At 37.5% G+C, this 24314-nt stretch overlaps 1 protein-coding gene across 6 annotated transcripts in view; it reads left to right on the forward strand.

Moving 5' to 3' along the window:
- DDC (dopa decarboxylase) overlaps positions 1-24314 on the forward strand; it is a 73955-nt gene that overhangs the window by 15729 nt on the left and 33912 nt on the right. For 2 of the 6 annotated variants that reach the window (XM_023921845.2, XM_023921843.2), the window contains 5 exons: positions 6925-7161; positions 13855-13968; positions 14623-14742; positions 19131-19265; positions 22980-23123. In XM_023921845.2, the coding sequence (XP_023777613.1) occupies positions 6961-7161; positions 13855-13968; positions 14623-14742; positions 19131-19265; positions 22980-23123 (714 nt within the window). In that variant the 5' untranslated portion in view covers positions 6925-6960. Of the gene's footprint in view, positions 1-1152; positions 1280-1473; positions 1544-6924; positions 7162-8819; positions 8908-11294; positions 11353-11846; positions 12350-13854; positions 13969-14622; positions 14743-19130; positions 19266-22979; positions 23124-24314 lie in introns of those variants that run through there. The other 4 variants (XM_086898621.1, XM_086898846.1, XM_023921847.2 and 1 more) reach the window with 4 other exon arrangements.

The following is a 24314-nucleotide window of genomic DNA, read 5'->3' on the forward strand; positions in this document are numbered from 1 at the left end:
AATGTGGCTATTGCCTCTTCACAGCAAGCTTTACAGGTACAGCAGAGAAATAAAAACACATCAGGTGACTTTGAGGTTGTATTTCAGCACTGATTAAATGATTTTTAACACATGATTTTAGTGCTCCGATCTTAATTTTAGTTTCTATTTTTAATTTCCTTTGAAAGATATTTAGCTTTTGCAAGCCATTTGGATGGAACATTGAAATGAGATTTCAGTTATCTTTAAGTTTACTAGAGACAACTTCAGTTTTTGCATCTCTTATACTCTCACAACAAATTTTGAATTTTCAGTCTTTTCAGTCAAATTCAGGAAGAAAAGAAAGAAATAGGAAAAGTCTCCAAAACACTTGCTTTCCTGTGGGGTCCCAGTATGCTCAGTTTGTAACCCTGTGCACTCGGAAGTTTTGATTATTTGATGTGGAAAACATCTCAGAAGCTGAAGCAATTGACTGGGACTTCTTGATGCTTTTCAAGATCGCAGAACTAATCATTATAGCAGCCAACCCAGGCACTGGAAATGCAAGTCAGATCATAGAATAACATCTGGCACAAGTGCAATGACACCAGAAAGCTCACCTGGGGAGTTTAGATCCTGTTTTTATTTTGAATAGGTTCTTTCAGAATTGTAGCAGAGTTGTCATTAGTGTAACATTAGAAGAGCAAACACAGCTATGACAGTATTAAAAAGCTGTGACTTTTTTCTCCTTCACAAAAAGGTTGGCTGTAACAATAGTGCAGTGGACTGGATACTGGTCAGAGAGCAATGACCATCCCAAGTCTGTCACACTGCCTGGCTATAAGCTGTTTAGGACTATGAAATGCTGATAGGTTTTTTTTTTTTTTAGATTAACTTGACTGAAATAAAAATGACTGGAAGTCATCTGGATTCATCTAGGAAAGCGAACTCCACATAATTTTTTTTGGAATGGGAAAAACAATCTTAAATGCTTCAAATTGCTTTTAAGTGTACATATGATTAAAGAGAGAAACTGGGAAAAGTTGGATAAAACTTATCTGGGGATGTTAATTCCACAGCTATATACCTGCTCAGAGCTTGCAGTCACTTGAGTGATACTTCAACCACATCCATGTTTCTTTCCTGGCAATAATATTTCACAGAAGTGAATCAAAGCACTTGCTTTTACTGCAGCAGCCTTAGTAGCAATGTCCCAGAGTGTGCAGCGCAGATGGGGAGCATGTGATCAGACACTCACTGCTAATGAACTTGTGAATGGAGCCCCTGGAAGAAAACACAGGGAACTGCAGAGTAAACCTAGGCAAGAGCCGTTTCTCGGTCGGATCCTGCTGCTTTTTGGGGAGCTTTCTTTGTGAAGTGTATTTTGGAGGAGCTGTGGGAGGAGGAGGAGATGCTGCTGCTGCACGTTCAGTGCAAAGCCCGTGGCTGTGATAGGCTGAAGAGACATGGATACTCTGCCTATATATGCTGGCAACTGCATCCTCTCTGCTTTAGAGCTGTCACTGAGGAGCAAAGACAAGCAGTGAGAAGGGCAGGGGAGAAGCAAAAACCTTACCAACTCGTTGTAAGTAACAATCTTTTTCCTTAAGGCTTTATGGTTATTAAATTCAAATAGGTACATTTGGATTAATGCAACAATTGGTTATGGAGAGTGGGAGATCAGTTAATAAACAGCCAGTTTGTGTTATTTTAGGGATGATGATAATAAAAAGCAGCATTTATTTTTAATCTAAGTTCGCACAATGTAGTGTACACCTATTGTGTTGCGTTTTCTTGTTTTTACATCTGATGTATGTCTGCTGTAACTGTTTATATACGTCTATGTAGAATCTCATGTATACAAAAGTTTGTATCTTCTTTTTCCAAGTACAGCAGTGCTTGCAAAAACCAAGCAGAACTTGAGAAATTCTCTGTCAAATACTCTGAATAATAAAATTTCAAGATAAATTAAATGCATTACATTTTTAGGGTGAAGTTTTCCTCATAAATAACCCTTTCCCATCACTGTAGTGAGAGCTCAGCAGGGAACATTATGAAGTTCCTAACTCTGTGCCAGTGACAATAAATGACTACAGCCAGCAACTTCTGGAAAATGTAATTCTTTAGATAAAATGTAGTGATTGTAACATATACTCCTAATTCTTGACTTGTGCAAAGGTAGAAGTACAGAGTAGATCCAGTTCTTTTTTACTTGTGCTGAAATAAAATTCATTCTTAGACTCTTTTTCTGGCAATATCCTATTGCCAGCAGGGGAAGTTCAGCTTAACAGTGGCAACAGCTGCAAAAACCTTCAGTTGGGTTCGGTAGCAGGAAGTCTTCATGGCTTCAGTGGTGTCACTGAAGCACCATGAGCCCTTAAATTACATTTTGTTCTGCAACAGTCAGTTGGCAGAATAGAAAATGCACTTGTCTTATATATTGGAAAGATACACAGTTATTACTTTTTTTGAGCAAATACAGCTGTCAGTTATAGGTGCTATTAATGTGTCTATGCACTCTTCCTGTCTGTATTTATAAACAGGAGCTGCTAAAAGATTTTATGTTGCTAGCTGTTGTTTATTTTAGATTGATGAACTGGAGAAGAGGCAGACATAAAATTATAATGCATCAAATATACCTCTCTCATTTGTTCTACATTTCCTCTTTTTTGCTCTTTTTTCTGCTTTTTCATATTTTTTTCTTTCTCATAACAAATAGCATTTAGGTATATTTTATATTCATATTTAGTAAATATTAAAAAACCCACCCAGATTCTAAAAACATAGACAATACTTTTTCAACAGAAATAATAAATAAGCTGAATGTTATTAACATAATCTTTAATAATTACTTGTATGTAAACTACTCCTTTGTATGGTCCAGTTTCAGATAAAGTAGAAAACTGCTTGCAAATGAACATGTATAATCTAAAGACTAGCAACAATTTTTGGTAACTTCAGTAAAATAAAATATGTCTGTATTCTTATTTCAGTGCACTGAGGTAGGAGTAGTTTTAAAAAAAGCAACAAAGGATATGCCAACTTTAGATTGTGTAGTGTACTTGTCCTCTGACAAATTACAGCAAAATCCAAAGACCAAGGAGTTTATCTATGAATAAGTAAAAAAAGATACACTGATATAATTTAAGGTTTAGCATGATTTTTCTTGGTTTTACCTGCAGTTTAGAGCAGAACTCAATCTTCTCCAGTAACGTAGGATTTGATCTGAAGTGTGCAGCGGTGACAATAGCCATTGATTCTTACTGGGAACAAAAATGCTCAGGCAGAATATATGCTTGGTGAAATTGTATTTTATCAATCAGAGTGAGGCTGTCAATGAATTTGCATTCAGACTGCTCACAGTATGGTAGGTGATAATTAGGCAGGGCACCTCCTGAGAAGCTGTGCTCTCCTCACTTGGATTTCAGCTTGCAGATACTAAATATACTGAAACTCATCCTGGGAGGTGTAGGATCTCTGAGAGTGTGGAGACTTTCTCACACTTTAGGGGCCTTCAAGAAGCTAGACCACTATTAAATACTTTAGAAAGAGGCTTAGTTTCTCTGAAATTTCCATTTAGTTTTTGCTTGCATTATTTTGGAATTTAAGTTCATTCAAGTTAAGTGGATATTTTGAGTGCATGCAGACTGTAACGCTCATCCCTTCAGAAAGTACGAATTCTCTCAAACAGTATTTTCATTTTAAACCCTACTGCCTGAGTTGTCTGAAGTATTTTTCTTCTTAGAAAAATCTCTATATTTTTAAAATATACTGGCATAGTGGGAAGGTCTCTCCCTATGCATTGTGTTGTTGCATTGTACATGAGTTTTGTGTGCATGCAAGAGGTAGAGATATTCTGTACTGGTAAAGAAGTGAAATAATTTGAATTTGGATAGTACTCACTAGGGAGTATTGCAATTATCTGTTGGAGATGGCTTCCATAGCAAGTAGTACTTCCAAGCAGATGAAGTGAGATCTATAGTGAGCAGTTCAGGAAGAGAATAAAAATAGGGATGAAAGTGTAAGCGGGTCTTGTCACTCACAGAGGAACAGATATAAAATAGGAAGTGAAAAGGATGACCACTGTGTTCCTGCAGGGAGTATGCCTTCACAGTTCCCCTGTAGGTATGGAATTTTCAGGGAAGAACTTTTAGGAAGATTCATTAATAGAAAAAAAGTAGATTTTAAATGTCTTTGGAGGAAGGAAGAGTTAAATATTTTGAGTTTTAAAGCAGTTTGACATACTTCACTGCATCAAACTGAATTGTAAGAGTATTAGAGGTTAAGTAAATGCTACTTTATCAATTTATAACACTGCAACCACTATAACACGTTTGGGATGAAAGGCTCAACCTTCAGTTCTTAATGTTTAAGCTTCCTGGTCCAGTTACTTTTTCCATGCAAAACAGTGGGTTTCCCCTGTAATTCAATTCTTTAGCTGAATTTTGCTATTGCAATAATGATTTATGGCAGAAGCAGTTCAGCCAAAACAATGCTAGGATGAGCCAGTGAACCTCCCATTCTTGGGAAGAGGTAAAGTCAGCCAATAACAAGCAAAATCCTAGTGATTATAAAAAATATGTATTTTGTCAAATTGAGTTCCATAACAATAGACTAAAACCACAGAATGTGTATCTGATACTTAGATACAATATTTTATTTGCCTATCCTGATATTCAAAAAGAAATTTGTCTAAACTTCTAATAATAAAAATAACAAGGAATTATATCAGCCTAGTGTGTAGCAACAAGATGATGTAAATGTTACTTGAACTACAAATTTCAGGCAAAAAAAAAAATCAGGTCATGGAAAAATGGTTACAAGCTATAAAACATACCATGTATGTTCTGGTAATATGGAAAAGTAAATTCTTTTTTTTTTCCAGTGAAGTAAATTATTTTTTTATGTGTGTTTGTGAGCTGTTATGAGCTTAATTTGTGCCATTTAATTTGTATTTTAGGAAAAGACCATGTGATCCACAGGAGTTTTTATGTTAAGTGGTCCTTTTTATTTGATAACTACAAAGTAAAGCTAGAGAGTAGTATAGTGATGCTCTTACACAGTGATACTCTTACCTGTACTTGGGATTCACTGGTACCACAGATGTAAAATGAGATACTGAACAGTTATTCTGTAAGAATAACTGCAGCACAGTGGTGACCAACAGCAGTGGTCAACTGGAAACGCCAGTGCTCATGTTCTGAGATAGTTCAGTCTCAGGCATTTCCCACTAATTTGTGGGTTGTGTGTTAAATTCTTTTTTTCACAGCTTTTTTCTCTGAAACCTGAGGAAAAAAATAACAGATGACCTCATGAAAGTTCTTTAGGGCTTCATTGCTACTTTGAAGAACGATCAAAGATGTGTTAAATGAAAATGCACATAAGATTTAGGGGATAGGGAAGAAATTTAATCATCTTGATTATAAAGGTGTAGAAACAAAACTGCTTCCTTAAACACAGCTTTTCAAAAGGGAGGTAACACAAAAAGCTGCCCACTGCACATTCTAAGGACTGTAATGACTACTGGTAATGTATTTCCAGCAACTTAGTAGCAAGATATGAGAAAGGTCATAATACCCCTTTATGAAAGGTATAGACAGAGACAAATAAACACTTGCATGATGATTAAAGAGAATACTAAAACTCTAGTAAAATAGCAACAAGAACATCCACTGGGGATCTAGAGGTCCCTACTGTGCAGGTCCCTACTGTGCTCTTTAAAGTGTTTCGTGACCTACAGAAGCACCCTGCCTTCTTAAGTAGCAGCAGCAGCTGTTCCACACAAATCCCAGATCCTCTGTTTGTAGCAGCAGAGATGTCTCTAAGACAGTGCTTATTAATTATGTCTTTCTTTTGTGATGTTACAGTACTAATTCAAATGTAATAAAGACAAGGAGGTTCCCTTTTCTCTAAATTATATCCTCATTTTGAAATCCTTATCACAAGTACTTGATATCTGAAATTTTTTCTCCTAATTATCTAATACATTCTGCTTAATATAATTATTTCCTTACAAAGTGAAGATCTACAGGTGTGTGAAATAAGCACAATAGTTCTTGAGACCAGCAGTGAGTATCCTTTTTCCTCTTGCCAATCTTCTTACGGGATTCCAAGAAACAGTATTGCTCAATCTGAATGTATAAAGACTCTGGGATACTTTTTTGATAGTGAATAAAAAGTTCCAGTCATATATTCACTGAGTACTCAAAATGCATAGCTACATAGAGTAATAAAATTGGGTGGGCCAGGATGGTGGGAGCAGGCACAGTAATATCATGAATTTATGTTTGCAGAGCACTTTGAAAGTGAACTCAAAGCTGAACATCTCACCTCCGTGTATCACCTTGGGTGTGCTCACACAATCTTCCTATCTCAGATAGGATACCTGTAGCTGCAGCCCAGCATCTTGGAAACAGCCCCAGACAGACCTTCCTCACCTTCTCCTACAAAATGCAGTACAGATCAACTTGAAGGGAATTCTTTTTGAAAACTCACTAAGAAGCAAAATTTTGTAGATAACAGCATGTGCATTTACAGTGAAAGAGTAAAAAAGCTAAATCTTGAGGCAAGACAGGAGTCAAGAGGCAGATAAAATGACAGGGCAGCACAGTGGATCACTGTGATAACTGTGGTTATTGTAGCTTATTATTACAGATTATAATAGAGACACACAGAAAGCTATTTTCTTATACTTCTCTATAAGGCAAGAGGGAGCTGATTAATGTGCCACTTAGTAGTGCTACATCCTTGTGTCAACCAGCAGCTGTAGGAAATAAATCTGTAATTTTTAAATCTTCATCAATGTGCTTCTACTGTTCTCCTTTGCTGAACTTATTGTCTGTCTGTATTAATCTAATCTAATCATATCATGGCCATATGAGTCTTCCTATAAATCATATGAATAACAGGTTTAAAACCAGTAAAATTTTCTGTCAAAAATGACTATTTTTTCTCTTTCTGTTTAAGTGCTTTTCTGAGAATAAGCCCTAAACTCTGATACTCATGGATGCTGCAGAATTCCGCAAGAGAGGGAAGGAGATGGTGGACTATGTTGCAGACTACCTGGAGAAGATAGAGAAACGACAGGTGTTCCCAGATGTGGAACCAGGATATCTACGGCCCCTCATTGCACAGTGTGCACCCCAGGATCCTGAGAGCTTTGAGGATGTCTTTAAAGACATTGAGAAGATCATTATGCCAGGGGTAAGAAAAATGTTACTGCATTTAGATTTTCAAACACCTTAAACAAAGTGTGGGTTTACCAACATAAGTACTCACACTGATTAACTTCTAGAAGGCAGGAGTCAGCTTTACATGTTGAATTTAATCTAACTAATGTTTTCCATTCTTTCTAGAAATAATCAAATCATTCTTTTGCTTCATTCATGGTTTACTTTTGAAAATAATTCCCTTTCCTCCCTTGAACTGGTTAAGGCAAAACTTCATAACTTTCAGTTTCATGTGATATTTTTAGTACTTTCATAGAACAGTAAATATTTTACAAAATAGTATTTTTATTAGTCTTCTGTGCCAAAGTGTTTCTTCAAGCTGATCTTTAAATGTTAAAATTCTCATAGGAGACTTCTTTTTATTAGAGAGTTGACTAGAAAGGATTCTGCCCAATACTTGTTCTGTTGACTTAGTCTCCTAAATGTCAACTACCTCTCGTAGCTTTTGAGGCAGATGGCCACTGCCTAAATATTAGTCCTTGAATAGGTCAGTATTGGACAGACAATACAGAAAAAAGCATCTGGCATTTCTTCAGGCCTGAAATTTTCGTGTTTTTCCACTTGTTTTTATTTTAAATATGTGCTTGTCTCCTAAGACCTCTGAGTAGTTTGAAGAGGACTGAATTATTAGTAAAAATTAATGAGGAATCTCTCCTTTGGATCTTTCCAATAAACACTTTGGATTCCTTCTCTAGGTGCAGCTAGGTGATATGATTGTGATGAGAGTGGACATCACAATCAAAATGGCTTAGTCAGTGTGCTATAATACAAATTCCTTTTCATTGACCAATATAAATATTTGATATTCAATATGATTTTATCTTGTTTTCCTTGGAGCTAGCCGTGCTGTACTTATAGCAAAAGCTCCACTGAAGTCAGCTGAAACCTCTGCAGTCTTTTCAAAAGTTTGTGGATGAAGTCTTAAATCCAAGAGAATTAAATCAATGCAGATTAGATAAGAGAATTATGTCCAACACATGCAAATACTTTAATTGCTGCTCACAGATATAATTGCCTTTTCTTTTTCATTGGAGGAAAATAGTAGTGTCTGTGAAGTAGAAAACACTTTGAATTTGAGAACTTTCAATAAAATAATAACATATTAAAAAATAAGAGATGAATCATTTGAGAGTAGAAAGTGAGACAAGTGAATTCCAATTATATAATCAGCATGTCATGTTCTCTCTTAACTAAATTGACTTTTTCTTGATATTTCTGTGCCTGCAAACAAAATTACTTTTACAAAGTTATACATTCTGAAGAAAAATTGTTTTATTATGAATTTTTCCACTGGTGTGAAATGTTAGTGACACAAAGAGTACAATATAAATCCCAGTCCTTGTAGTAACTCTGATTCTACCCGTGTTGCTAATACTCAGTTCTGAAGATTCACATGGGCACAGAATCACGAGGTCATGTATAGTAGAGACTGGATGGTATCTTGAGATCATTTAGTCCATCCCCTCTGCTCAAAGCTGAGTCAGCTAGAGCAGGTTGTTCAGGACTGTGTCCAGCTGGTCACTGAATATCTCCATGCATGAACTCTGCTGTCCTGTTACAAAGTTGGATCACCCTCACAGTAAAAAAGCTTTTTCTTATTTTTAAGTGGATTTTTTTCTATTTCAGTTTGTGCACGTGTCTTGTCACTGGGTACTTCTGAGAAGAATCTGGCTTCATCTTCCCTACACCTTCCCATGAGGTGTTTATACACATTAACAAGGTACCCCCTGAGTTTCCTGTGGGCTGAACAATCCCGGCTCTTTCAGACACTTGTCACATGACAGATGCAGTAATTAGTCATCCTCCATGGTGTTTCATTGGTATCGCTCCCATATGACCATGTCTTTATTCCTTGTACTGCAAAACCCAGAACTGGATGTGGCATTCCAGGTGTGGCCTTACCAGTGTTGCATAGAAGGGAACAATCAACTCTTTTGATCTTCTAGCAGCAGTTTTGTTACCATGGCCCAGGATGCTCTTGGGTTTTTGCTGCCAGGGCACATTGCTGGATCATGTTCAGCTTGGCCACCAGGATCCCCAGGTCCATTTCTTCTGAGCTGCTTGCCAGCCAGTTGATCCTTGCTCTGTACTGGGGCAGCGGATTATTCCTCATCAGGTGCAGGCTTTTGCATTTCTTTGGTAAACTTCATGGGATTCCTGCTGGCCTATTTCTGCAGGCAGCTAAGGTGCCTTTGAATTTCAGCATGACCATACAATGTATAAAACAAACACTCCTCCCAGTTTTATGTCATCTGCAGCACTGCTGAGGGTGCAGTCTATCCCATCGTCCAGGTATTTAATGAAGATCTTAAACAGTACTGCCCTTTCTCCTTCTTTCTCCATCTGACACAGCCTTGAACACTTCCAAGGATGGAGCACTCACAACCTCCCTGAGTAGTTGTTCCAGTGCCTCACCACCCTCACACTAAAGAATTTTTTTTCAAACATGTAATCTAAACCTACTCTCAGTTTAAAATCATTCCCTCATGTCCTATCACTACATGCCGTTGCAAAAAGTCTGTCTCCATCTTTCTTGTAGGCTCCCTTTAGGTACTGGGAGGCCACAGTTAGATCACCCCAAAGCCTTTTCTTTTCCAGGCTGGGCAATCCCAATTCTCTCAGCCTTTCCTCACCGGAGAGGTGCTCCATTCCTCTGATCATTTTGATAACCCTCCTCTGGACTCGTTCCAATCAGTCAGTGACCTCCCTTATACTGGGGATCCTAGAGCTGGACACAGCAGTCCAGGTGGGGTCTCACCAGAATGGATAAGAGGGGGAGAATTCCCTCCTTTCCCCAGCTGTTCATGCTGCTTTGGCTGCAGCCCAGGGCACTGCCTTCACCAGTCCTTTCCTGTTGGTAAATGTGCAGTCCCACACTAGGTCCCACATTTTCATCAGTTCCTCCACAGTTTCCCATGTTAGGTAATTATCAATGCACTTCAGAACCTTCATGGATCGATTGTGTCCTGCTGTGTTGTCTGTCCAGCACATGTGAGGAGTATGACCTGTGAACATGAGGTTTCTTCCAGCTGTCTGAATGTTGCAATCATGTGCTTCTTCTGATCAGGTGGTTTGTAGCAGATGCCCCCCTCCCACCCAAATGTTGCCTATTTTAATATCTTCACCAGACTCACAAGTTCTCCACTGGTTCATTGTCTATTATTGCGCAGAGGCCAGTGCATTCCTGCCGTTATCTTGCACATATATTGCACAAAGATCACTCCTCTCCCTTGCCTTCCTTGTCTAACCTTCCAGAAGAGCCTGTCCTAATCTGCTGCAGCACTTCAGTCATGCGAGCAATCCCATAGGCAGGATTTCTCTGATCCCAGTGAATCACAGCCCTGTACCTGCCTTCTGTTTCCTCCTGTTTGTTCCTCATGTATTTTACCACAACTAACAGGTGCTTCAGAGAGGCACCCGTTTGTCTTGATTTCTCAGAAAAAGTGTGAGAGCTCCTCTGTCCTGCCCCTGGCCTAATGCTGCCCTCTCAGCACCTCCCAATTAATGTGGATACACTGGGGATCATTCTGCTTTAGCCTTAGTTTCTTCTTGAGTTCTCTCATGTCCATGTTACCCTTCACCCTTTGCTTGCCAGCTTGGTTCATCTTCGTCCCTTGATTGTGGGTTTTCCTCTCCTTCCCTCATCATTCCTAGTTTAAAGCTCTTCTTACCAGCTTATCTGCAAATATATATTTTGCCCTAATTGTTCAGGTTATATTTTCCCTTAATCTTCTTCCCATGTTTTTCCTGACAAGACTAACATTTAAAAGTACATCTAGTGTTTTTCATCTATAGCATTTTCTCACTATTTCAGCAGGGAATGTCTTATATCCATTTTATAAATTGACAACTTCAGAAAGGGCTTTTTCAGAAAGAGTAAGTAATATGATATATCATAAAACCTTGTTTTGCCTGTAAGTTGTTGGTGGCCCATAAGTGATACTTGTTTCATTCATGCTGACACCTTCACTCTGTTAGTTGTGTTCAGATATTTGCTATTTATTGTATGACTAATGGTGTGAAAATGGTGTCCTTCAGAAAAGCAGGGATCAATTAATTGTATGAAGCAAGAATAATGCAGGATCTATTGCTGTCTTTGCTCTGTAGGAGAAAAGCATTCATGAGAAGTGAAACTTCTTTATGGGCACTTATTGTGGAATACAAGGTAGGCCTTCAAAGGGCAGTCCACCAAATGATAATGACAGTAATGGCACTAGGTTCCTGATTCTAACAGAGACAGAGGGAATAACTACAGAACTCTGATCTCCACAGCAGGCAGACAACATGGAAAGGATCTGCATGTAAAAATATCAGAGCTGCCTTTCTCTCTCAGATTACCTTTGCCTTCTTTTATAGAGCTTTTTTTTTTATAAAAGCTTATTTTTTAGAGCCAGAAATTATGAAGTGTAGTTGTAACTTAGAATGGCAGTACTCAAGATGCTAATTTTCCTCACATTGGATCCATTAATCTGTGAACTTTCAGCTGAAGTACTGATCTTTAGTGTGTGGTAAAGGTAGACTATTGCTTAGACTAAGCAAGCCAGAGAAAGACATCCTTGTAAGAAATCTTGGAAATAGAATGTCTCTGAGAAGCACTATAGTGTTAATTAGAGTGAACCCAAGACATTTGTATATCATTATTTATCAGCAGAGGGCTAAAAAGAACCAGGCATCAATTATGTCAGACTCTTTGCCTAAGACTAAGTGTATCTTCCAACGTGGTGAAAAAAGAAAATTTTACAGCTGCTTCAAGGGACAGGAAAGGGAGACAGAAGGAAGAAGCACAGCTGCATTTGCCCCAGGGCTTTTAGCTTTTTCACTTTTGTGAGTGGTGCAGCTGGGATCTGCTGTGTTTCATCAAGCAAATGGCTCCCAGCAATCAGTCAGTTTAACTTGATTAACCCAAGATGGATGTCACAAGTCTTGCAGATCACAGAGGATTAGAGCTGGGAGATGAACAGTGGCAGCTCTGGCTCATTATGGACGTCAGTGAAAGTCTGTGCACGTGGATCCTATCAGGGACCACTGCTTCTTGAATTTTACTGTTTTGCTGTAAAGAACAATGTCCCCGGGCTTTTTTTTTCTGATTTGTGAAGGAAGGGATTTGCTGCAAATGCTCTAAAACTGTTACAGCAGAGAAAGATATCCTGACCAAATACGAGGTACAGTTGAAAAGCTCCACAGTGACTTGTCTTTAGATAACTGATTTGACAGATTTCAACCTAGTGACGAGTAAAAATGAAATCTTGAGCATAGCAGGTAAAGGGCTAGTTTAGACAGTGGAAAATTGTAATGGATAGGAGATTATCCTATTATTATAGGAGTTTTCATGTGAAAAAGATGGGGACATTTGAAATTGGTACACTGCAGCAGGGAAAGTGATACCTGATTCACTCTGTCAAGAGTTAAGACAGTTTCCCCTTGGCATGGACCACATACCTTAAAGAAGAGCTGGTTGTTGGCATGAGGAAGGTTAGAAGAGGAAAGAAAGGCATTATTTGCAGTATGCAGAACAGTGTGGTACAGCAATCCTTGAGTTAACTCCAGAACCAGAAACCTTATCACAGACTGGGAGAGAGGAGTGTAAAAGCTAAAATTCATCAGAGGTGGGAATGCAGAACAAAACAGCACAGAAACATGGAACTAAGGCAAGAGAGAATGTATATTCTTACTATCCTCCAGCTGCAACAGAAAAATTCCAGTATTAAAAGGGGAACAAAATCATGTAGGAAAAGGCTAGCCTTCAGTAACTCAACAGCCTCTGGATTTCCAGCCATAAAAAGAATCTTACATAGGTCTGCTGAATTCTTGTTTATGGCTCGAGAAGCATTTTTCAAAAACTTGCCTTTTACTTTGAATGTGAAAGCTGTTTTTGCCAAACATATCACATTATTTCCACTGAACACTGCTGTGTGTCTGTGCATTTCCTTGCTTTATTAGACTGGAATTGTGGAACACTATCAAATATCTCACAGATCCTTAAAATTGCTTGGATGTTACATAAGATAATTTTAAATATTGCTTTGGCAAGACAATTGACTACCACTTTTGCAGTTACTATGTTGTTCTTGCATATTAGTTCATACAAAATGGAATTGTATGTAAATCACAACTTGTTAAAGGGAGATGAGAGTTTAATTTTCTACAGAAGGTATTGTATACTGGGATGGATTGTTTCATTTTGTGGTGAGGAGCTTTTTGGTCAGATTTAATGCCAGAGAATTAACAAACAATATGAATGTGTAGGCATTAGAGTTCTGTGGACCTCTGCTGCACTGAAGACACTCTTCCTATCTCAGTTGCATAATAGAGATTGAAAAACCAAATACCAGAGTCCCTGATGGTAGAGGCTCAAGTACAGCATCCTGCACAGAAACTCAGGCTGCCATGACCCACACAATTCTTGTCTTCTAGGAAGGCAAATGGAGAACTCTGATTTTGGAGCTGTTAGGGGGTTGGGGTGAGAACTGACTTATTTTTATTTTGAGTAAAGGATAAATAAAAATTAATTAAAAAAATGAGGTAAGTTTTTCTAAAAAATGAGATCATGTGTTACAGCCAGCTAGTCAAAAACTGTTGGATTGTCCTAAGCTCTAACCTTTATTGATTTTGTGACTGTTTCTGCTTCCTGTATTACTTAAAAATAACTATTTTCTCCTTAATACAGGTGACTCACTGGCACAGTCCATATTTTTTTGCCTACTTCCCTGCAGCCTCTTCCTTCCCAGCTCTTCTTGCAGATATGTTGTGTGGTGGAATAGGATGTGTGGGCTTCTCTTGGGTGAGTTTACTCTGGTGCGTGGTAATGGTGCTTCACCTTGCCAAGATTTAAGCATTTCAGTAACATTCTGCAATGAAATTATTGATTAATAGCAGTGAAGTCACAGGAGTGTTTTTGTAGGTAAAGTTCCTTGATTAATTAAGGGTTTTCACACAGACACTGTGAATGATTCCAGGAATAAAAGGCTATTTCCTCATACAAGTTTTGCTCTTGAAAAATTGCCAACATTTGAACTAATGATAGCAGTGAAAACATACTGGTAATCCAGTTATGTCTATTGTTTATCACCCATTCTTCTTATTTCTCTTTTCATCTGGATAAATGGAAAATTTTCTTAAAACCCCCACATTCACATGAGATATTCTCTTCTCAAAAGAGGCTGGTATTTGATGTTGAAAAAAATATGCAAGATGCAAATCCTGGCTTTGACATTTTATAGTCATGGTTCTATGTAAGGCCTATTTTGACATTTTTTTAGTAAGTGTTAGAAACTACACAAAACAGTCTTCGGGTCCCTAACTTGGCTGGTAGCATTAGTTATCTAGTCTCTTCCTTTATAGCATGAGAAAGAGAGAGAGAGAATTATTTTTGCTCTGGTAGATTTCTCTTCATGGTCTAGTGAGATTATTCCCTCTGCCCTATTTTTCAACACAGGCTGCAAGTCCAGCTTGCACAGAGCTGGAGACTGTCATGCTGGATTGGCTAGGGAAGATGGTTAATTTGCCTGAAGAGTTTTTAGCTGGGAAGGATGGCAAAGGTGGAGGAGTCATTCAGGTAAGAGGGGACATGAAAAATGAATATGGATTGAGTTTGTGAAATCATGATTTTGTAAAGTCTTTATACTAGGACACTAATGAAGGAATTTTTTTTTTTTCTGCCACAAGGGTTCCTTTCATATTTCCAGAAGGACTGATGGTCTGTGAGAATGTCTAAAAGAAGGCAGGATCATTCATGAAAGTAATGCTTTTGGTTTTTAGAGTAGCTGATTTCTAAAACACTTCTCAGTGAAGAATTGTTAGTAGTTCAATTTAAAAGTTGGGCTTAAAATTCAAATCAGAATTGTGTAGAATGGAGACTTTAACTTGTTACTCAGTGAACTGAACCCATACTTAGCAACAGTATGCAGCAATGTTTCGTAGCTGAGGTTAGAAGTCTACCTTTTTAATGTTTAATTGTTTATTTCAGTTTCCACAGAACATGGGAGATAAACTTTGATAAATAGAAATAGCAGAATGTGGTAGAAAGTCTATCGATTTTTGCCAAAAAGGTTGAAATTACTTTTTCTTATATAAAAAGGGGAAATATCAGAATATTATAATAAAATGAAGAGCTGCTTAAAATGTGAACTTAAGCAGTTCTATCAGTAGATAAAACAATTTTGATACTACACTGCATATCCAAACTAGAAAAAAGTCCCCAGACTCTGATGTTGACTGGTGAATGAAACCTACAATGTCTGAACAGATAACCTGAATAATAATGAATATATTACCAATGGGCAATCTTGCATGCATAATAGAGCTCTATTGTTTGTTAACCATGGTTACACTAGCACATGGTCATTCTGCAAATACAACTCTGGTTACAAGTATTTATCTAAAGTAGATTTCTTCTATGAAGAAGATCAAAATTTAAATAATTTTTCTGTGTTCCTATGATAATCTCTGGAGTCTGGTCATTGGAGGCCAGGGCACAGTCCATTTTATTCTAAGATCTAATATACATCTGACTTAGATGCTAAAACTGGGGGCTTCTTTCTTTGATCTTAGCTGCACATGCCTACAGTGTATTCCAATGAATTTTTCCCAACATCTTCCCAGGCAGGAATGAATTTAACCCAAAGGCTGTCGCTTTCTTAGACACTTGCTCTGTTAGCTGCTTGCTCTGTCAGTATCTTTATCATTACAATTGCTAGGGAGGGCTTTATGTTCAAGAAATCAAACTTCTCTCATGCATTGTAGCAGAATCTATTTCATACCAGTTAAAGCAAGTAATTATGCCTGATTGTTACCAGCAGGAAATATTGCCCCTCTGGGCTGACAGTGCTGGATTGCCCATAATTTTCAGAAACTGGTCATTTCCAGAATCAAAAGCGAGCTGTGTTCCAGCTTATGATGCAGTCATTTGGGCTGCAAATCTTCTTGTTTTGCCCTTGAAACAATAATGATCCAAGCTAGAGAGCGTGAGGCAAAGACAACGTGAATGTGTGAAAGTGCCAGTCATTCTGTTCCTAAATGCCAAGTAATTATTGTGCTATTGCGTAAAACTGAGCCTGTGAAAATTGCCTCTTAATTACATTTGAAAGTCTATGTCAATATGAAGCACTTTGTTGTTGTGTGCAAGATGACACTTCAAAATGGCAAAAGATAAAAGAAAATTTCAGTTTCAGAGCTCTGGTGGACATGAACTCAGCTCTTGCTGATATTTCCTCAACCTCTTGAGTCTGCTTGCCATGGCAACCTTTGTTTGCCTGGGGTAAAAGCAAAGGTATCATCATCCTTCACTTAATGCAGAATACAGCATTCAAGAGGAGAAAAAACAGCTTTCAAAAATAAGTGAGAAAGCAACTTTCTTCCTGAAGTTTGTATCCTGCTGTTCATTCTGGATATATTGCTGGAAAGTGTACCTGCTTTGTATTTTTGAAGAATTTTCTTGCTCTGCAAAGAGAAAGTATTTTAGGGGTGAGACAAAAATATCTTTGGCCTGGTGAAGAACACTGCTGATTTATCTTACTTGTCAGTTAGCCAAGTAGTTCAAGAACCAAGGTAGTTTTTCCCTCAAAAATATTAAGCACAAGACTTTGGTGCCAAGTGTACAGAAGAGCATTGCAAACCAGGCTCTGCAAGCAGTGTAAAAAGCTTCCGTGTAAAAAAGGTTACTCAGTATAAAAAAAGTGATTTATGGAAACTGAAACAAGGGGGAAAAGCCTGTATCTATCATGAGACATCCAAAAGCATTTCCAGGTTGCTGGATTCAGGTACATTTAGGCTACATCACAGCTGTATATCAGGAGGCAAAATTCAGCTGGGCAACAGACCCTTTTATTTTCATCCTTGTTTCTGTAAAAGGAAATTCATACAAGAACTGTTGTATACATTGTATATTGTATACATCTACGCACCAGCATAGATAAAGAGCCAGAATATCTAGGTGAGCCCCTTAGAAGGCTGAGGCTTCAGCCTAAGTAATTTTGCCACCCAGCCAGGTAATCAACAGAATAGTGGGAGCCTAAATTTTCAGATCTCAAATTAATGCCTTAAACTTTGTAATTTCTTACAGCCATTTTCTTTTATATATTAATGCCCATTTTTGTAATATGTGTATTCCATATGTAATTTTGTAATATGTGTATTCCTGGAAATACACTAACAGTGTAAACAGTTATTTTATTTCAGCTATTTTGACTTTTTAGACAGAAAAAGTAGGATGATTTCTCCATGTTGTGATATTGTGATGAGAGGTCTGTCCAGCTACAGACTATATACAGAATTACATTAAATGAGGAGATTGCTAAATTATGTTTTCTGTAACTAAAAGATCAGATTTCCTTCACCCCTTGCCTCCACATGGAAGCTCTACCTTACTTGACCCAAAGGAGTAATCGTATCCTAATTCCATACTGTATTTGTAATAATTCCCTTGGTTACCATAATACTGTGTGCAGGAGCAGCAGCAGCTATAAAAAATGCACAAAAAATGCAAAAAAGTGCAAAAAACTGCCTCCAGCTTGTGTTTATGCCCTCACTTCTCAAATCTCACACTACCAAAAAGGCAGATTACATATATTTAATCATTGACAATACATTCAGTGAATGTTATGAGACTGTCCTTTTCACTGATTACTCCACTGATGAAGCTGTTGAATTTCAGCTGGATTGCATTCGTTCACTGTTGAGATGTTGACATGTGTAGAAGGCAGCTTGGTCTCATATGAATAGCTCAGCTAACTTCAGTATAGGAGAAAGTCTGAACTCACTGTGATCATTCTCACATATGAAATCCGTCAGATCAGTCTCACCTTCAGGGAAATAAAATCGCTTCCCAAATATTTAAACATTTGTTGTAATTTGTAAGTATACACAGGTCTTCAACAGAATAAGGAGAGAATTTTGGTACAAGACAAGAAACATCAAAATTAGTTTGTCGACGCTGGGCATATTTCTGAGACATAGATATTAAAATAAGTGACTCTGTTCAGAGCACTGTTATGATTCATATGATGTTTGATCAACTTTGAAAGTACCTAAAAACTTCATCTTTTGTGGAGACTTCCCAATACATTGAAATTTATAAGCATGTATTTACAAAGTGCTACTTACAATTTAAAAGAGTAGTTTATGGCATGTTTCAGGTGCATATCCTAGACAAAAACCGTATGAAGAATTTCCAGGAAGTTGTATTTACTGATATGTAAATTTCACAGTATATACGGATATACTGTGAAATTTACTGATAAATTGATACAGAAAATTCTCCTTTTTGTTATCACAAAGTATACAAGACACATTTTAAATAGATGTTTTGGGAGTCAAAGTGCAATTTAGAAATAGTGTGTCACACAAAACAGTGTTTCATTTTTGTTGGTGATGAAGAAAACATACATAACTAATACTTTGAAGTGCAATTAGTTATGTTGAATCGTAGCAGTTTTGGTTTCTTAGTGTTTTTTTCTCTTTTAGTCACAATAATTTACTTGTCCAAGGTAATTCTAATATGAAAGAAGGTGTGTAATTAAGCATGTTGCTTGATAGAAGTGAGAGCTGTCATTCAGGTTGTGATGGAACTTAAATGTGAAGAAATCCAGATTAACAGAAATCAGCCATTACTCTGACACTGGGTCAGAGCAGATGGATGCCTTGTTTGAGAGCCTTTTCACATACATTTAAGTCTGTGAGTGCAGCTTTCTATCACTTGGTTGCAAGGTTGTTGCCTAAACTGAACAAGCATAGTGATTTAAGAGAATAGGCAGAGGCATTGGGAAGGAGAAGACCAAGATCAGAGATTCCTCCCTTGCTGTCAGACATATTTTTAAAAAACGTGAGATTGCACTGTTTTTTATCTGCATTTTCTGTTAACTGCTTCACAGATTCATGCAGAATGAATGTCACTTTTCTTCTTCTGCAATGTTTCCATTTTGAATCTCCACTCAATTTATCCCACAGGGAAGTGCAAGCGAAGCCACCTTGATTGCACTGCTTGCTGCAAGAACAAAGACTATCAGACAGGTGCAGTCAGAGAAGCCTGAGCTAACAGAAGCAGAGATCATGGGCAGGCTGGTGGCTTATGCTTCTGATCAGGTGAGTACCTCTCATTAACATGGAAACACAGTGTCTATACTTAACAATTTCAAATTCACCTGCCTTGTGAATAGGCAGGTGAATTTAGTATGAACTCTTTGCATTGGCGATTATTTGATTTTGGTTGTTTAAATCTTACTGTACATAAATGTGTTCCACAGGGGTCTGTATTGGGATCAGTGTTTAACATCTTCATTAATGGCATAGACAAAGGGATTGAGTGTACCTTCAGCAAATTTGGAGATGCCACTGAGCTGAGTGGTGCAGTGGACACACCTGAGGATGGGATGCCATCAAGAGGGACCTGGACAAACTTGAAAATTGCTCCATGGGAATCTCATGAGGTTTAACAAGATCAAGTACAAGGTGCTCCACCTGGTTCTCAGCAACCCTCAGTACCAGCACAGGCTGGGGGATGAACAGATCGAGAGCAGCCCTGCCCCAAAGGACTTGCAGCTGCTGGTGAATGATAGGCTGGACATAAGCGGGCAAAGTGTGTTTACAGTCCAGAAAGCCAAATGTGTCCTGGGCTGCATCCAAAGCAGTGTGGCCAGCAGGGCAAGAGGAGGGGTTCTGCCCCTCTGTTCTGCTCTGGTGAGACCTCACCTTCAGTGCTGCATCTAGCTCTGGGGTCCCCAATACAGGGAGACAAGTACAGAGGATGGACATCAAGATGATCAGAAGAATGAAGCATCTCTTCTATGAGAAATGGCTGAGAGAATTAGGATTTTTCAGCTTGGAGAAGATAAGGCTTTGGGGTGACATAATTATGACTTAAAGCAGTCTGTAAGAAAGACATGGGGGGACTTTTTACAAGAGCATGTAGTGACAGGACAAGAGGGAAAGATTTTAAATTGTGAGTAGGGTGATTATAGTAAAGAAATTCTTAATAGTGGGGGTGGTGAAGCACTGGAATAGGTTGTCCATAGAAGTTGTGGATGGCCTACCTCTGGAGGAGTTCAAGGCCAGGATGTATGTATGTTCAAGGATGTATGTGGTTCTGCACAACCTGGTCTAGTGGAAGATGTCCCTGCCCATGAAAGTGGCATTTGCACTAGTTGATCTGTAATGTTCCTTCCAGCCCAGGCCATTCTATGATTCTGTGATAAGTGAACTGGAATGTCATGTGCACTCTAATATAAAGGATAAATATCCAGATGTCAGTGATAAAAATCTTTATAAATAGCTTGTTTGAAGTAAATAAGGTAACTAAGTAAGGTATTTATTTCAAGTATGTTTAGTAAGTCTGGAGTACCTTTTGTTACATCCAGTCTTCTGTGTCCATCTGTGCACACAGTATTTTCCTCCTGCAAACACGTGTGAAACAAACACACATACATCCTCCCCCTGTATATGCATGCATGGGTACAGATGCATGTATGCAGAAAAGCCTAATGCATGAATATAAAGCAAATTGGTCACAGTACTTGAAGAAGCCAAAACTTTTTTTATTTTTTTTTTTTTTTTTTAAATATAAAACCTTAAAGAAATCTATCTGCCAAACCAACTAAGAAGTCTTGTAAGGAAAGAGAAAACATAATCCTTGATTTCTGACTGTGAGTGATATTTAGCAGACTGAGTTACACTAAATTCTCAATGGGCTATGACTATGAGAGGCTTTTAATGTTAATGAAAACAAATTCTGCTCATGTGAGTTCTGCTGCTGCTATGTTTCTGATGCAGTAATCTTACTGAAGGGCCATGTAATGTTGCTTCTCTTAACATGTCCAACATTTTCTTACCTACATAGCAATGAGACAGAAAAAAACCCTTCACTTAGTACTTAATGTTTATTTTAAAGTAATATCTGATGCGCAGAGTAGAATGGCCAGGTTTCAGCCTTTCTTTGATTTACTACTAAGTGTATGTTAGATAGCACTGTAGAAGAAGTTAACACTAGACTTGCTCTTTGCTGGTGGGAAAAGGGATTACACTTGCATGGTGAGAAGATTCAGGACAAGAAAATATGAGAAAAGATAACTGCTTTCAAGAGTCACAAAGGATATTTGTGCTTTTTTTTTTTTTTTTTGGGCATCCTAAGGTCAGCATTGTGCAGACCACCAGTCCCAGAGCTCTGACTGACCCAGTGATGCACAAAACTTTTTACTTGTTTTGACTTTTTTGTTCCATATAAGAGGCTGACCTGAAATGAGGACTGACAGGCCTTCCTGCCTACTGAAGGTCAGAGGATATTATGTTCACAGAAGGATTTGCCTTAAGACACTGCTGACCTTTCCAAGCAGATTGTTGCCGAGCTCACTGTTCCTTTTGTGTTAAGAACAGACCTGTGTGACTCACAGGCAATAATCCACAAAAGAAAGTTTAATGTAAGCCATTCTGTGGGAGGGAAAACCATTCACTGATAGAGCCCAACAATGCCAGAATGTATTTGGAAAAGAATCTTGCTACAATTTTTGAGTCTTGATGAAGAAATTTAGGGGTTCTGACTGACTAACAACCTCAGTGTATTATTGTAGTTTGCTTATTTGCAATTCTAATGTAAATAAGTTCTAAAATACACTTTTCCATTGTACGCTTGAATGAAGTATCATATTGCTATGCCACACACTTTTTATTCCACTTAAAAAGTTGTATTTCAAATCTAGCTTCCAAATTTTCTCAAGCTGATGCCTAAGTAGTTACCAAAGCACAATAACAATAGGTGCTACTGAGATACAAATTAATGGTTCATCTGTCTTTAAAACATGTCATTCCAGGGATATGTTAAGCTGAAATGCAAAAGCTTCATCTAGTCTAGTGTAACAAAATTTTGGATTGTTATTTTTGTGATTATATGCTAAATTAAAACAGAATTAATAAGCATATAGGCACTGGCAAGAATTAAAAAGGAGATTGTGAATGAGAATAGTTGTGATATGAAAAGGTGAGGGATTTTCCTCTTCCATATTAATGATGATTAATTTAACTATAGAAGGAAAAATAGCTTTTCCATTTGTTTTAATCGTGCTTTAAAGCAGATTATTTTGTGGCTAATGGCTTTTCATTATCGATGGAGTTTTTATTCCTTTTATTATTCTATTGTACTTCACAAATTTATAAGAATTTCTTAGTGAAATTTCTTTGGTTTTATTTACATAGATATGATTTATTTTGTAAAACAATGTTATTTCAGGGGAATTCAAATGTAGTGAGATGTAAATAAAATAGCATATTGGGAATGATCCTTAGTTGCCTAAAAAAGTGAATGAATCAAACCACAATTTAGTCAGTATGTAATCAGAAAAAACATGGTCATGTAAGAAAATATCTGTCTGTACCATACTGTGACATGTATAATTTTAGACTTCTAAAAAGGTGTACACCATAAAAATATGCTAGCAAGCACCTGAATCATTATCAGATAAGATGATTGTCTGCACATCTTTTGACCTAGAGCCAAATCCTGAAGCTCTACATCAATCATACCATGTAAATAAAGCTCTTACTAAGGTTGAGGACCTCTTTTTTAATGTGATCATGGCAACGGTCTCAAGGATATTCAGGGTTGCTATTAGTTTATTGTATGATATATATGTGTCCATCTACCTATAGGAAAGGTGGAGAAGTATGTATCTATTGCATATCATCAGCAGTCCCAGGATCTCGAGTATGGCTTTACTTGAAAGGACTTACTTTTTTAGTTTGTAAATTCAAATAAACTTCTTACATTCCAGTAAAAGGTGTTGGTCCTAAAATTTGCCCATTTCCTTGTAGGCTCATTCATCTGTGGAAAGGGCTGCACTAATTGGTGCTGTGAAGATTAAAAATGTTCCTTCAGATGACACATTTAGTGTTTGTGGTTCAGCCCTGAAGAAAGTTCTGGATGAAGACAAAGCTGCTGGTCTTATACCATTCTTTGTGAGTACTGGATTTTAACAAATCCATGGATTTAATGATTCTGATAAGATACTTTTTACATGAATAGATGATCTCATCCTTAACAGAGGCACTGATAGGCAGCTTGGAGAGGTTCCATGAGTGTTCTTGACATGCCTTTTTGTGCAGGAGGAGAAAATAATTGGAGCAGCTGGTTGCACTTCGCAGCAAAATTATGCTTGGGGTCAATTTTGTAGTTGCATGTAGACCTACAGTATTATGATCTAGTTCCTGAATTCTGAACTGTTTACCTTTATTTTTCAGGTTTCAACTAAGAAATAAAACAAGTTTAAAGGCAATAAATTAAATGATGCTATCTCAAGCTCGAGTGTCTTCAAGAAACAGTAGCTTCCCCTTGATACTTTAGCAAAGAAATAAACCTCAATAATATACCTGAAAAATCATTGAGGTCAGACATTGTCAGTCAGGTACTTGTGAGTATGTAACTAATCTCTAACAAGTGAGCTATAGGGAATGCAGCTGTGAAAACTTTAGGTGTCACCATTTTTTGTTATCTGTCCATGTTTTTTTCCCAGAGATTCCTGCTTCCATAGCAGGACAGATGAGGCAAATACAGTTGTGTCTCAGTAGCTTAAACTCATAATCCCCCAAGTTTTGGCACAGAGCATTGTTAGATTAGATAAAATTCTAAAGTTTGGTTCTACCACGATAAGTACCTGATTAAAAAGAAAAATTGCTTATTCATCAGATCTGATCCTCCTGCCAGTTCAGAATACCATGTTATTACTTTAAGTTAAAACAAGATTTTGCCATTTGTTTTTTTTTCCCATGAAGTAAATAACTTCTGTTGTGGTTTTGTCCATCACCAACAAAATTCTTTGCTTATTTCCAAGCATTATGCTCCACTAAACTTGATATAGACCACAGGCTGTATAGATCTATTAAGATGTATAACATGCTACAGAGAATATGTTTTTACTGGCCTCCACTGAAGAAAAAATCCTCACACAACTAAGTTAGAAACTGAGAACTTCAGAAGTGGGATTTTTTAAGAGATTAAAAATAGGTCACTTTTTTTCACAGAAAAGTAATGTCTGACAATGGTTGTTTCTTTACTTTCATGCTGTAACATTTTGAAAAGGGATAAAGTGACTTAAATTTCTAAGGACTGTTTCCAGAAGAATAAGAAGATTAAACTTGCTTATTGTCATG

Source organism: Cyanistes caeruleus, chromosome 1 (genome assembly GCF_971803275.1).
Source record: "Cyanistes caeruleus chromosome 1, bCyaCae1.hap1.1, whole genome shotgun sequence".
NCBI classification, from domain to species: domain Eukaryota; kingdom Metazoa; phylum Chordata; class Aves; order Passeriformes; family Paridae; genus Cyanistes; species Cyanistes caeruleus.